This window comes from Pelecanus crispus, chromosome 6 (genome assembly GCF_030463565.1).
Source record: "Pelecanus crispus isolate bPelCri1 chromosome 6, bPelCri1.pri, whole genome shotgun sequence".
Classification (NCBI taxonomy): domain Eukaryota; kingdom Metazoa; phylum Chordata; class Aves; order Pelecaniformes; family Pelecanidae; genus Pelecanus; species Pelecanus crispus.
This window is the reverse complement of record NC_134648.1, coordinates 7,211,461-7,226,873: the sequence shown is the minus strand read 5'-3', so window position 1 is coordinate 7,226,873 and position 15,413 is coordinate 7,211,461. Positions and strand designations below refer to the sequence as shown.

Genomic DNA, 15,413 nt, shown 5'->3' with positions numbered 1-15,413 from the left:
CTTCCACAAGGACTGCCTAAAATATTAAGCTATACACTGATAACAGTAGATTACGGCCCTTTGTTCCCCCCTGTTGAAACTGTGCCATTGTACATGTGAAGAATACAAGCTTCCCAGTTCAACTGTCCTAGTCCCTGTGCTCTAAGAAGATGCCGATCCTCTACTTCACATTACACCCATTGCATTTTATGGACATTTATCGTACAAAACAATCCTAATACAGAGAACAATATCCTAAAGATAGCATAGTTTCCTGGCTGATACATTTATTGCATTTAATTTCATTTCACGCAGTTTGAAGTTGTAAAGTATCTCAGGAGTTTGCTGTATAACAGCAAGCCTAAAAAAGCCTTCATTACAGCACTGCAGAATATAACTCCTCACTGTGAAACAGAAGATATAGACAATTCCATAAAGAAAACATATAATAGTCCTGCTTAAAGCCCAAGAAACAACACTTCCTATGAAATGTGACTCCAAGTACACTTACAGCCTAAGCATCCAAACTGCTTGGAGCAACACTTGCAATTGTAAGGCCACTGATACTGTTGTGTCTGATGACATCTAATGGAAAACTTTGTAATAAGGGTGTGTCCTCTGAAACAGTTCCTAAACATACAGTCAGCACTTAGCTCGAGCACCCTCATCACTATTTCTAAATTGACCTAAACCTCTCAGAGCAAAATCACAACAGTGTGAAACTTGAAAACTAGCTTCATTTCATGTGCTTCTAGTCTCCCTGAAGCTGGGTCTCCTGGCTGCAGTTTACACCGACATCATTAAGAATTTTGTTTTTGTACTCAAAGTTTGCCACTATTACCACTGGGAGAAAAAAAAGGCATAGACAAAAGTAAGTTGAAGTTTAGCAACTGTACTACACTCTAGAAGTTCTAGACAAGATGGAGATAAAGAGGGAGTATATTTGACTGTTTTTTCATCCACTAGCCTTTACTAGAATGACAACCATTGCAGTACCTATGACATTAGAACCGATACTTGCTGGTTTTCCTTACAGACAGAACAGGAATCACTGCGATGCAGTGGTAAGGGCACTTGCTGTGAATGGTACACATTCAGTGTGATGCAAAACAGATATACAAAGTGGATACACTTGACTGAAAAACCCAGTGTTCTATTTGGGTTTTTTGCATGATTACCATATCTGGAAAGCATTTATAAGTACAATAATGATCTAAGTTATGCTAGACTGTTCTTAATTTTCAACAGGCTATTATGTTTTTAAATGGGATTTTACCTTACTTGGCTGGAATCCATCGTAAATAATCCATAGAGGAAAACAAAGAGCCCAACCAGGGCAGCAGGAATAAGCATTCCAGTATACCACCCCAACCAGGCAAAATACAGTCCAATTTTTTCACCAAAATATCGCCTATGTGAAAAGGAAACACATACATTGTTTAAAGTTAAAACTTATGGTGACCTCTATCTATCTTCACATTAGTAGATTAATTCTAATGAGGAACTACCATCACAAGTTTATGGTAAAATTATTGTCAGTTTACCAAAATATTTTATTTCAGGCTAGCATAACATTTTAGTGACACTAATTGCTGACTTACCAGAACATATATTTTCTAAGGATGTAACTGAAGTGCTCTGTAATTTTCATGTCCTTGAAATGACTAAGCAGATGTACTAGTTTCAACACTATTAAATGCAGGACATTTTATTTGCACACACAGATATATATGTGTGTGTATATGCACACACACACACTCAAAAAATTTCTGGAAAGGAATAAAGCAAGCTGTTATGACTTAAGTATTCCATTACAGAAAGTATTTACGATAGACAATCATGTAATGTGACATATTTCAAATTATTATTTGAGAAAACAATGGACTGAAAACACAAGTTGAAGATTGAACTTTAATTCTTCAAAATTAGGGTATCAGTTGCTAGAAGAAATAAAGTAGCAGTGATCAGAAAGTCAGTCATGGATGATACTATTTGATCAGCACAGAATTGTCCCATGGCACATGCTCAGCGCCACAGCCTTCAGTGGAACAATACTGGGCACAATGATTGGTTATGACTGTCAGATCAGGAATAAAAACTGACAGCAAGGAGCTGGATCTGCGTGCCTTTTATGCAGCCTCATTTGAAATTAACAGCCCTGTACAAAAGACAATCCAAAAGAAGCAACTTAAAGAATTTCAGTCTTATCTGATAATACTGAATGGCTACATTTTACAGGAAAGCATAAGGACAAGGAATTTACCAGTACGGTTAATGCGCTGTTACCAGGTTGGTCGTATCACAGAATAAGCTATTCTTCAAAGTACTAGTACCTGATTAAATCGAGAGGCTGGTATTTGTACCACATTCCCCACCGTGCCCAGCGCTCATATAAGAGGTGTCTGTGATTCTGAGCCCCATGTGTTTTGATGGGATGTCTGCTCTTGTGGCTTCCCTGAAAAACATACAGAAATAAAAGTATATTACTAGGCACTATGGAAAAATATATAGATTTCTTAGGCATTTGAATATAATTTTAAATGAGGTGTTCATTATTTTTAATAAATAGGTCTCATATTATGGACGCCTCTAGGACATGTCATCTGGAGCTAACACATGAGCCTGACAGAAGAGATATAGTTACTTATGCTTCTGAAACGGCCAGTTTCTCTAAGAATTAATGATAGAACCACACTAGTACAAGACTATAAAGAACTACTCAACCCTCTATATGGCTTCAAGTACAGTGTTTCTATTTCACTAAAATATGCTTATTTGTATGCTTTCACCTATTTCAATTTTTCAAAAATTTTCATGAGATGTTTGTAGTATCTTTTTTTCTCTCCTATAAAATTTTAGAAATTTCTGGTATGTCAGCTCGGTTCTCCTCTCCTAGACATTTTCTATTACTTTAATGCCTGTTTAAAAGTATAGAAAAACATAGTCTTTCTGTGGTACATATTTTCTAAGATGATGGAAACAACAGAAGTGGCATTATTTTGAAGCTACACAGGACTCTCGGAGGCATTAGAAGCAAAACACAGAGTCAGTCTGACCCAAAAGGAGTCTTTCCAGGCCATGCCTGACATTTACAGACTGCCTGACAGCCTGAAAGAACAGCCTCATGCTTAGCAGTCGAAAGGTAACACACAGATTCACTAGAACCACCCTAAGCAGAATCTCTTGTATTTGTAATTTTACTCCAATTCTGAAGCAGGACATCTCCTTTAGTTGAACTTTTTCCCCAAAAAAGACCCCACCACTCGGTTATGGTAAAGAAAATCTTTCATCAAATAACTGCAAGTGAGCCAAATAATTTCTTAGGAGGAGAACAGAGTTCCCCAGAGCAATACTCCAGAGTTAGCAATCAGAAAGATTCTTGGCCCTGGTAGATCCATGTAATTTAGCCATTTAGATTTTTATAATTTATTTCAAATCTTGAGCATTCCCTGCAATTGAAAGAGCACTATTTACTTGTTGCAATCTGCTGACCCACTAGTTTAAGAATGAGTTAAAAACACAGCTAGACATAGCAAAAAGTCCAATTCTACCCATTTCTCATTACAGTCAGCAAAGAAGCATACAAAAAATGTCAACACAGTGTGACCTTTGCAACGTCTAGAAACACCTAAGAACAGAACATCAACTTATTCTCACAGGCATATTTTTAAATCTCCTGCCTCCCGCTCACCCTCTCCACCGCTTCTTTCTGCAGTGTTTATCCATAACAGAGTTCAAGTCTCAGCATTCCCACTGGGACTGAATTTTCACTCTCATTTGCTCGTGTGATAAAGAAAAAATAAAAAATTTTTTTAAAAAAAAGTGTTCAACCACTAGCCCTTAGCACCAGCCAAGCAGCAATTAATGTAAGAGTGGCTTAAAATATGACTTAATTAACCTCAACTGAAAATTTGAAACAGTAGCTTATGCCATAACAAAGGAACATACACATAAAAAGGATATGACAGCATGGTTTTGACAGCCAGAGAAAGCTTCACAGGTTTTTTCTGGTAGTATGGCCAACTTTTCCCTGAAGTCAGTAATGCACAGCTAAAGCGTTAACAATGATGTTCAATTATTTATCTAAAATACTCCTTCTCTATATCCCCAGTATTTAATTATTAATACCATATAAAAAAAATCACCCTCAGCGATTTGTAAAGCACAGGTCAGTCCTTTGAAACACAAGATCAAGTCACAATATTCAGCCCGAGCAACCACAGAGTTCACAGCTGCAATTACCAAGCTGCTGATCGGCATTTAAAACGACTGAAGATGTGTGGCTTGCTTCTTTCTTTTCAATACACAAAGATTGTCTGAAAACCCTCTGAAGTCAAACACAAGTTTTTCATTTACTTCACGGTTTACAGTCTTCAGTAGACTTTAACCTACTGAAGAAGATATTGTCAAGAAGTTATCCAGAACCATTCAGAAAAGACTAAATGGGAAATAATTAACCAATCTACCTAACTGTGATCAAGTGCATAAGCTATTAGAAAGCCAGAGCATTTTGTAGGTAGCAGGTAAAAACAGTTCAATACAACTAAATTGGAACAATTTGGAAAAACTGATATTCCAATTAAGAACTCCACAGGCAACGTCCGGTTCATAAAAATAAAGGATTATAATATGCTAATTCAGGAAGAAAATGCTCCAGGAAGTTATTACAGTGCGCTATGTAAGAAAAATTTAAAAAGCCAATATTAAAGTAAGAGCTATAAACAGAAGAAAGTCTCAGCAGATTACATAGTGAAATTAAAAGTTTGCAGGACAAAATTAAAAAGAAAGTAGGATCTCAAAACATTAGTGCAAGCTTTAATCTAAAGACAAATACAGAATTAACCAGGTTACCTCATGTGGTGGAAATGCTGCTTCATATGTTCCATTATTTAGTAATCTATTAATACCTAAAAAGAAAAAAAGCATTAGTTCTGATATCAATTTTTTTAATACATATTTAACTTCAGGCAGTGCAAATTTTCAAGTTACATATTGAGAACCTAACTTAATATTAGATGCACAGGATGCTGCTAAACATGACAATAACCAATAATCCCACCAATTGTTTGTGCAGGTCGTGCTGATTCCTTGAGATTTCTGTCTCTGCCAAACTACAGCAACTTTCTGAGGGCCAATGTCTGCAACTTTTCTCTCAGGGTCAGGTGCTCATGCCAGATCAAGCGTGAGAAGAGAGTTATTCTCACGTTGTATTCATCAGAGCATGTGATACAGATTTTATGGGTGATCAGATGATCTGACATACACAGAGTGGTATGGACAGACAATCCTTGAGGCAGCAAACCCCCTGCAGGGCTAAATGTTAACCTGTTGGTTTTTTTAAATATAAACAAGCTGAACGAATTTGTATCAGAGCAGTGCTCTGCACCATACTGGCTACAGCATTTTCAATCAGTTCCTAGAGTCTTCCTAAAACCAGATTTGTTATACTATCAAAGCACATTATAATAAATAAATAATAAATAACCATTAACAATTACAGTAAAAAGATTCAGTAGCCTGTAAGAGCACACCCATAGCCAACAGTTTCCCCAAGAAATAAGTACTTGTGATGGATTTCAAATTTGTCCATTAAATATACAAATCATGCTAAACTAATCTTGTAATTAAATTTGCCATCAGCAACTTCACAGGCATTAGATTTGAACCCTTGTATTCTATGCTTTTCTTACTACTGCTTTTCTTCAGAAACTCAAGCAACAACTTTCTGTGATTTCTATCATCTTCATAAGTATAACGTTTTAAGTATGTCTATACGTATTTAATTCTTAATTTAATTCCTGCAAAGAAAATAGGAAATCATACAAACATCCCCTGTTCATTGCAAAAGAAAAAGAATAGCCCTTATAAAAAATAATACTATAACAGGAGAGTTGATATAAACTGAATTTAGTCTTCAGGTCAACTGTCTCAGAGCTGCATGGAGACCTCAAATAAGTGTAGCTCACATTGATTCTGCTGGACTGGAACAGCTGGGTAGTAGCAGAACTACTAGGACCAGTCCTAGAAAACACTCAACAGTTTTTTGAGGTATATGTTATCTTGAATGGCAAAATTACTTGCATTTACTCAAATGATACTTTTCCAGGCAGGTAAAGATATAAATTTTTTGTAACTTCAGGTCAGGAAAAAAATACAGCATTCTCACCCATTTTGGATTTTCCATCTTCATACTTAGTTCTCTGTAGCATGTGATGCACGATTCTACTTCTTGTGGAATTGCTGAAGAAGCTGTCTTTGTTGTTTATCGTAAAACTATTAAAATAATGAATGTCTTTTAATATTCAAACAATGCATAGGTGTTGAAACATAGCTGCTCAAGTGTCGTCTTCTCACAGTGTTTTATTGGATCTTTACCCTCCTTGGTTACTGCACAAGATATAAGATTTTACATCTGTAGAGCATCTTCTCAGGTCCAATAAATCTATCATCATCACAGATTATTGTTGGGAAAACAGAGCAACTAAAACTAAATTCTAAAATATCCTACTATCTAAGTAATTTCTGTTCTGGATATAATTAAAAAAAGATCTTCAGAAGCAGTGGTTGTTCTCAAATTCAAGTTCCTTATGAGTTGGCACATGTCTGTGTCATGGAACTACCAGAACTACTGCTTAGGAAAATAAAAAATTAAAAAAAAAAAAAAAAAAATTATCTCCATGCACTGGACACTTGAGTAGCAGCTTCACAACCACTTTCCCTTAGAGAATCCTAGGATGGAGCCAAATAAAGCATCCTTTCCCAGATGGCTCCGATTTCTGGATGCCAGAAATCTGATATGCAGGAGCTTTTGCCTACTCAGCTGTGCCAAAAGTGACGCTATCATGGTTGGTAATATCAGCGGAGCTGGTTGAGAAACACCACCAAAATCAGGTGATTGATCCAATGGAATATAGTCAGTTACTGGTGGGGGTGCAGGGTGGGGGGGAGAGAAGAGACTGTAAGGCAATTACTCTATCTTTCCAGGGTAAAGTCAGTCCACTAGCATATAGCTTCTTCACTGAGAAGAAAAAATTCCTATTTAGCCTAATTTATGCTTCTAATTTAAATGAACTTTTCTCTCCTAAAAGAATTATCACAAAATACTTTTAAAATGAAGAAACAGCCAGAATTTTCAAGTCTTACTTTTTGGGTCCTGAAAAAATTTATAGCACAGTTTAACTACATCATCACCATGCCGATTTGAACACATACAGGTTTTATTTGGAATATATATATTTATACTTTCAGAGACAAAAGCATTTTTAAAATGCAGATCTGATAAGAAAGAAAAAAAAATCATCACAGGTTGTAGCTTGCCTCCATGTCTTCCCAACTTCAACAACTGTCTCAGGTTTTGCCTAAGTAAAATATGTAATTAAGCAAAACAAACTTGAGCAAGTATTTGCATTTTGTAACATAACGGAAAGAAAAACTTCTGAACCAAAAAGGCAGTGTTCATTTTTCAGTCAGATTTTTGCCTATACTACTGAGTGACCATCAAATAGCAAGTAACAGAGAGTAGATTTTGGCTTTAAGAGAAAACCCATAGAAAATATCAAATATGATATTGGGTATTTGCCAGTGACCATATGTTAATGGCTTCCTCTATGGCACTTGCTTAGAAGAAGTGAGAAAATAAAAAACCTTGTGGTCTCTAATGCTGCCTTTCTAGTTCCAGCACTTACTGGTGTATGCGTGCGCGGCTAAAGGGTGCTGTGTAGCAATCTGTTTCTTCCAGATCAGGTAGGGCCTCCTTATCAAGCTTCATCGGATTTCTGGGCAACCAACTTTTCAGCTCTCTCATATTCCTCTGCAAACTGAGACAGTAAGAAATCAGATTTACATGCTTTCACCTGCTTGCTATTTCTAGCTCCAACATTGCATATTTAGTGACATCATACTAGAAATGAAATGAAATGAAATGAAATGAGGAAATTTCCACATTAACTAACTAAAAGAAAATAAGGAATTAAGACTGAAATTAGCAGTATTTATTTGTGATCTATCTTGCGCACTTTACTCAAGTACAGCTCATCCTAAAATTTGTGGGATTATGGTTTGAGATGGGACTACAGCATTGAGTCTGGGGAAAATGACTTCCCAAGGTAGTTCCTCTGGCAGAACTGTGGATGCTTATTATGTCTTACTCAAGAATATATCTAATTACTTTCTCTAGCCCCACTGGACAAGGCAAATTAACTCCTCCTCCCTCCCCTGCCTGGTAACTTGGACGCTAAAATTCATAAATTTTTGAAGTAAACACGAGACTGCTGAGGATCAAATTTTTATGGTTTTCCGATTTCAGTAAAGCCTTCCCCTGCAACATTTTCATCAGAATCCAAGGGCTGACATTGTCTTACAAAACAGCATACCTATACCTCAGATAAAGTAAAGGATATGTTATACAGAAATGGTTATACAGTCTTTAGACAAAAAACTAGGCATGACTTCACGCAGTTTCCTAAAAATTGACATTATAAAACACAAACAGAATATGATTTTTGTATCCTCAATTAGATTATATACTGGTAAGAAAAAGGGCTTTCTTCCACTGGCAACTTGCCTAAACAGTATCTCAGGATATGGTTTATACAGAGGAAAATCTAGGGAAGTGCAGATAATTTTCAAGCAAATGCTAGAAGTCACCTCCTCATTACTTCCAATTTTGCACTCCTTGCTTATCTATATTTTTTTTCATATTCAACTGCAATGAAATATGGGTATTTAAGGAATAGGTCTCATATTACATGAGTGCTACATTATGACACCATAAGCATATCAGAGATCCAGAAAAAGTCTGAATTTTAGAAAAACATAACCCTAAATAATATTTTTTCAGCAGGATTTGGGCCTTACTCAATGAGTATGTATGCATGATATACAAAGCATATATGTCTCATATCCACAAAAAGTGTAAAGCTAAGTAGCAGACATTTTTTTTATCTGAGGTGAATACTTAATTGCCTGTGCTAAGTAGAAGCACAGCTACCATTTTCATACTTAAGGGTAATAAGTTGCCCTCAGGCAGCAAAGCCACCTTGTGAAAATGTATCTCTTACTATCAACATCAGCAAAAAAAAAGTTCTACCACTATTTGATACTGTGTCAGACAGGAATTTAAGCCAAGTGCGGATCAGAATTTTACACTGACATTTAAAATTCTCAAAATTTTCTTCTTGCTATATATTGCCAAGGTATTGCCGCACTCTGTATGTAACTGGTACAGCACTTGAGGGACACCACTCTATGTGACACTAAGCATTATGAGCCAAAGAAAATAACTATGTCCATAAAGTTGAAACACAATACAGTTCCCAGGCAGGTGCATCCCTTAAGTGTCTCCTTTACTCAAATCATACCTTACTGTGTGAGTTGATTATCTTATTGGTTCCAGGGGAAGTTCTCTCAGTATGAAGTTAAACATAGTATATATAAGTACAGTTTTCACTTTATTTTCTTCATCCTTTTTTCTGTGGGGCACATGCTGATTTTTTTCAGAGTCAAACCCCACACTTTTTAATGAGGAAAATATGCAGATGCATCAAGAAGAATAACAGAAAGACCATGCATCTGATTTCAGATTTTTCATTATGAAAATCTTTTAGAATTGGTTATGTAAAAAGCCTTGATCACTTCCCCCCCCTCCAAAAATCTAAAAATCTAGTAGGTACTTTTTATCTTAAAGAAATTAGCTCTTTTTTAAAATTCATGTCTGCTCCGTTTAACATGCAAAGTAATGAAGAACAGCATTGGAATAAATTAAAAATTATGTCTACATTACATTTGCAATTTCTCTTCTGAGGCAAAAAGGCTTTTTATCTAAGGTGCGATTGCTTTTTCATTACATCACTTATGGTTGATCACTCCAAAGCTTAGTGCCTTCAGATGGCATAGAATATTTCAACTGAAAAGTACATCCATGCCCCATACAAAAATAATCCAGCAAGAGACACCTCTTCTTGGCTTACATTATTTTGCAATTAAAGAACAACCTAAAGTTTTATGGAGCTTTCATTCAAAGTGATAACAAATTTCAGACAATTTTTTGCCTAAATCATTAGGCAAAGCATTAGCATTCTTACTCAGAGTGGCTTTCTAGGTCAAAAGTAGCAATTTAAACAGATTCTTGACTTAATCTATTCAGTGTAGTCTATCTAATAAGAGTAAAAGCAGGCAGAACTGGTCTGGTGAAGTCACTCATGAAGTCCCAAGTTCATGCAATGAGATCACAAATGTCCCAGTGGAACAGTGCGGCAGAGATGTGGGCAGCACTTCAGGTATGCTCTTATTGAAACCACTCCGGCTGGTGCTATTGTAACTTTAAACACCTTGGACTATGGGATATTATTCTGAAACACTTATATATTTTATTCTTAGGTATAAAAATTAATATTTTATGAAAAAGCCTGTAATTACAGCTTTGCTCAACTTTCATGCTCAACATTTTATTTGGTTGGTTGTCCTTTTTTGCAGAAATAGTTTAGCCCAAAAATCCTTGCAGATTATGTTTACTCAGCAGACTGCAATGCACAGAAACAAAGTATAGGTGAATTTGGAATTATCTGATCAGACTCATGGAACAAGATGACCAGTGGCAGTTGCTTAATTCAGGTATGTTAGGTATTTTTGACAGCAATCACCACCCAGTATTTTGCTCAGTGTTTGCACCTCCCATATATTGACAAAAATACACAAGACTGAGGCCAGAATTGTCAACCATATGCCACCAAATTACTGGGCATGGTACTATGTTTTGTAACAGGAAATATGTTATGGTTGACAGATTCAATATATGGACACAATCATCAGCAAAAAAAGGAAAAAAATGATACTGTATTTATTCAGTGGAATGATATTAACAATTTCACTTCAGTGTGCAGATTGATATCCAAAAGGTTTTAAAAGTCTATTTCCAAAGCAGGCTTATTGAAGCTCAGTTGCTAAACAAAGTCATTTTTGGTTCTCTATCCTCAGAAGTATAAATTTATTTCAACATTTCAGTGGGCAGAGTGAAGCTGCATACTAAGGCAACTGTCTTTTAATTTTCTTTTCCTCAATGTCATTCTTAACCAGCGTGAAATTGGTGTGCCTGATACGGCAGATACAAGACTGATTCATTAGATTATTCAGGCTTAAATCTGAGAGTTCAGACAATTTTTGATACCTACATTATTTACTTGCATGTCCCACTTCTAGCAACTTCCTTTCCTTTGAAAAGATTTCTTGAAGGCTTTTCAAATTTTGCTTTTAAGGAGTAGATAAAATTATTTCCATAGTGTGGCCCTATGAATAGAATTCAAACTTCATAGGATTAAGTACAATGTTAAGGGCTTTTTTTAAGGTATGTAAATAAAGAAATACAGAGACAGCACACAGCTATCACATGTAAGATAGCATACCAGTAAGCATTACATTTACCTTCTGTCCTTTCATTCATGCTCCTAATAATCTTTTGCAGACTTTTTAAAGCACATCTGTAGATATATACATCCACCATATAACCATGTCAATAAATTCAGAGAAGTGTACATGCCACAGCAGGATCTAATATACTAGTGTTACCTCATATTCTTAAATTATAGAAACTCTATAGCCTTAAAATTTTACTTTTGATGTACGAAGATTTTAATATGGTTGTTTATCATAGCTCTTGTAAACTCCACTTAATAACTTGGAAATATTAATGAGAGATTTGATAAATTACAGAGAAGCAGTTAAGTTTGAAAAGTTGTAACATGCAAAGAAACAATGACAGTAGTAGACGTTAAAATGGTGAGATGTGTATGACAGCAATTTTAGAGTTAGCTTTCATTTTTAGAGTAAGCTTCTTTTTCTTCTTCACACCGTTCTTTTGTGCACTGGATTGTGTAAAGTGGCAGAGAAAATATTCAGAAAAACATTCATCCCCAAATTCTCACAAGTAAAAACATTTGTCTCAAATGAAAAATCAATCTGGCATGAAAATTGTTTATTACTTGGTTCACAGGTACTGTGCAACTTCAATTGCGTATTTCAAACATCTGTCCTTCTCAATAAAGAAAATAAATTTATTTAGTATCTAGGACTCACCAGACAGATTACAGATGAAATGAGACAATTTTGTGGTAAAGCTGGTTGATTTTGCCTTTGCATTACAAAGTACATCACTTACATTTTTCATAATGCACACTAAAATGGAGCAAGCATGTGAATGACTGGGAAGAGGAAAAAAGCAGTTGTAAATTTATGTTACAGATTGGTTTATTTCAATATATTTTATCTGCTTATGTATTTAAAGTTTTCTCACTTTACCATTCGTGTTTTGTCTATTTTTGTTAGCCGATCATCTTGCAAACTGATATCATGAGACTACTTAAATTGTTCCTGAGAAATAATGAGAGCTCTTCATCATCTAAAGTAACAACAGGAGAACCTAAATCAAATGTAATCTCATCTCAAGATCTATGTCGAGAAAACCTGTGATAGAAAACTGTTTCAGGACATCTCCGTCATGTAAAAATTTTCGTATCTTTTCCGTAGGTAATTAGGATTTACAAGACATCGTTATGTCTGACTAGAGCAAGGGGGAGGGATTACAGCTCACAGTGTCCCCTGTACTCGCTCCCCAGCTCCCCCAGGCTCCTTTCTCCCACTGCTGTGTCCTCTTGTACCTGTACCCTTCTCCTGGCTGACAGAAGCAAGAACAACAGCAGCAGCCACACGTGCTCTTTGCATGTGTCTGCCTCCCAGAGGGTTAAACAGCTTTTACTGCAGCGTACAAGTTACTCTGTCAGCTATCAAATAAAAATTCAAACCAGCCTTTGGTGTGTGGTGTTGATTTGGTCCTGATCACCAGGACACACATGAGAGAAGTTATATTTGCATGTCTAAGGAAATAGCTGACTACCAGAATCTGAGACGCACACTCGGAAGTATCTTCCATGCTAAAGAAATATAGAATCATAGAATCGTTTAGGTTCGAAAAGACCTTTAAGATCATCCAGTCCAACCATTAACCTAACACTACCAAGCCCACCACTAAACCAAATAAGGGTAGAGTAGCAATTTCGTGTTTCCTGGCATGGTAGCTGGATTATTTTAATGAAAGTAAAAACTAGGAATCATTATGCCTTGGTAGCAGCAGACATAACTGGAGAGATGGCTCCAGTATTAAATCTTTGCTGCCAGGATAAGGCCTTTTTTTTTTTTTTTCCTGGCATAAACACTTTTGCATTTCTAAAATGAGATCTGGCAAAACTTTAAAGTACTGCATCTTGTTACAGATGAATATTTTAACACTTTGAGCTAACATTTTTTGAGTTTTCAGGAAAATAATCTAATTTTCCAAATTTCCTGGATAAATTTACAACTGCGAATGGATTTTCTTTAGCAGGGTGACTATCTGACAAAATTAGAAACTACACATCACCCACCAACCTGCCCATGGTTTTGCTCCTCCAGTCAGTGTAATAACATTTTTTCCTGAAAGAACAGCAAAAATCAGCTGAGAATAATCAAGTAAGAGACAGTTGAAAAGGACATAATACATTATAAGAGAACACCAGACATGTGAAAACATGCATTTTCATAGGCAGAAAGGGAACAACACTTAAAAAAGGCAACTGAAATAAAGTCATTAAAATGCTGTGATTTCACATATTTTCAAATTAAAAATTTGTTCCCAAGTAAAAATTAAATTTTAGATTTGTAGCTAATAATAGCTAATCAATAATTGGTTCATAAGACACCCATCAGACAGGTTTCAATGGTGTCATACTAGCATTCATTTAACGTGGTCTTTCTTAGCTTTTATTTCATGAAACTAATTTCAGAAGAATTAACAGGCTATTAAATGCCTTATGCACTCTATGCACTGAATAAGCACTTAATGCCATTAGATACTATCTTCATTCTCTGAAGTGGTATACCATCACCTTCCCTCAACATTTTGGATACAACTGAAGAACAATACATGGCCCTTAAAAAAAAAAAAAAAACTAAGAGTACTAACAACTTTTATGTTAACAGTACTTTTCTCTCCACCCTTCACAGCAACTTAGACAAACAAGACCAGAAATTCCCAGTAAAGTCTTCTGAGAACAGTTATTCTGAAATAATATAGAAACATATTTGCTGCTATGTAATATTTTACACATCTAGCTTCATTTTTTCATTTTTTTTTTCTGGCCTCCTCCTATCATTTCACATCACATTTCAACTACACAAAGGCCTCAATCTTGCAGGTTCCTCAGGGTACCCGTATCTTCACCATGGCACTCATCTGGGGACAGCGAAGTTCAGCACCAGGGGCTTTGCTCCCAGCTTAGTTCATTTTCTATTTAAAATTTGCCTAAATCCTTTCTACTTCTGCAAGGTTTATTTTTTAGGAGGAATTAAAACAAGCTTATTTGGATACATTTATATAGAAGTTTTACATTATTTTCAATCAATATTTTATCTGCCCCCATTCTAACATACACAAAAATGGTACTTTCTCTCTGGATGTTTCTCCATCACTTGTTAGCCTAGAACCATACACAGTTAACAAGATCTGCAGCTGCCCATCTGGGCAGTATTTGAGATTGATTAAAGTACATTACTTACATTCAAGTAATAATGAAATGAATACATTAAAAGGAGTGAGAAGGAAACGTTGCCTAGAAAATATGTGGCCATTGGAAAAACTATGTATCTACCAATCTGCAGGCTGTTGGTAGCCTGACACTTGGTACTACTATGCAGAATTATAAACAAAGCAATGAAGAATTATTAAAGGATTTTCAGACATTACATTTTTTAACAAAACCCCTCCTTCATTCCCTTTAATTGCCCTTAGCTGTTTGGCACAGATGGAGTCCAGGTGAGCTATAGATACAACTAATTTATTCATTACACACAATAATAATTATATGTCACATGAGATACTTGCAGACACAGATAAAATTAACCTTTTGTCTGAGTTTCAGAAATATATAACAGACCTTCATTTCTACTGACAGACCACATACTTAACAAAAATATCCATAAATTGTTAAAGAATGTATAGTTCAGTCATGATCTAACCTTGGCGCTAACGTAAATCCTGTTTGAAACCATACACAAGACAACAGCGATTACCAGAGAGCCTTTTGAAATGCTAGAAAAACTTCCTTTTGTACTTGAAACACTGAGATTTCATCTATATTACGTGTATGATGTGTACTGCATATCTGCCAACACATTTTGCTGTAATGCCATGCTAAACCAGTTCTAGGATGCTGGGTGGTCCCTTGGGTCAGAAAAAAGCATTTTTACTTTTCAGTAACAGAGAGAAATGCTTCTTAACCTGTGTAATAAGTCTATGGATTTTGTTTACATTCCTGGACTGAGCAAAATGAACCTAAAAAGTATGAGTTTAATTCTTCATGTATTATTGATATACGACACCAACATATGGTACCTTTTAGTGACCATAA

General features: G+C 35.7%; 1 protein-coding gene across 2 annotated transcripts in view; it reads right to left on the bottom strand.

Annotated features, from left to right (window-relative positions):
- Positions 1–15,413, bottom strand: part of ANO3 (anoctamin 3) — a 211,199-nt gene that overhangs the window by 41,326 nt on the left and 154,460 nt on the right. For both annotated transcript variants that reach the window (XM_075712002.1, XM_075712003.1), the window contains exons 7-12: positions 13,396–13,440; positions 7,665–7,796; positions 6,146–6,252; positions 4,831–4,886; positions 2,313–2,434; positions 1,256–1,390 (exon numbers count right to left, since the gene is read on the bottom strand). In XM_075712002.1, coding sequence (XP_075568117.1) covers positions 1,256–1,390; positions 2,313–2,434; positions 4,831–4,886; positions 6,146–6,252; positions 7,665–7,796; positions 13,396–13,440 — 597 coding nt within the window. The remainder of the gene's footprint in view (positions 1–1,255; positions 1,391–2,312; positions 2,435–4,830; positions 4,887–6,145; positions 6,253–7,664; positions 7,797–13,395; positions 13,441–15,413) is intronic.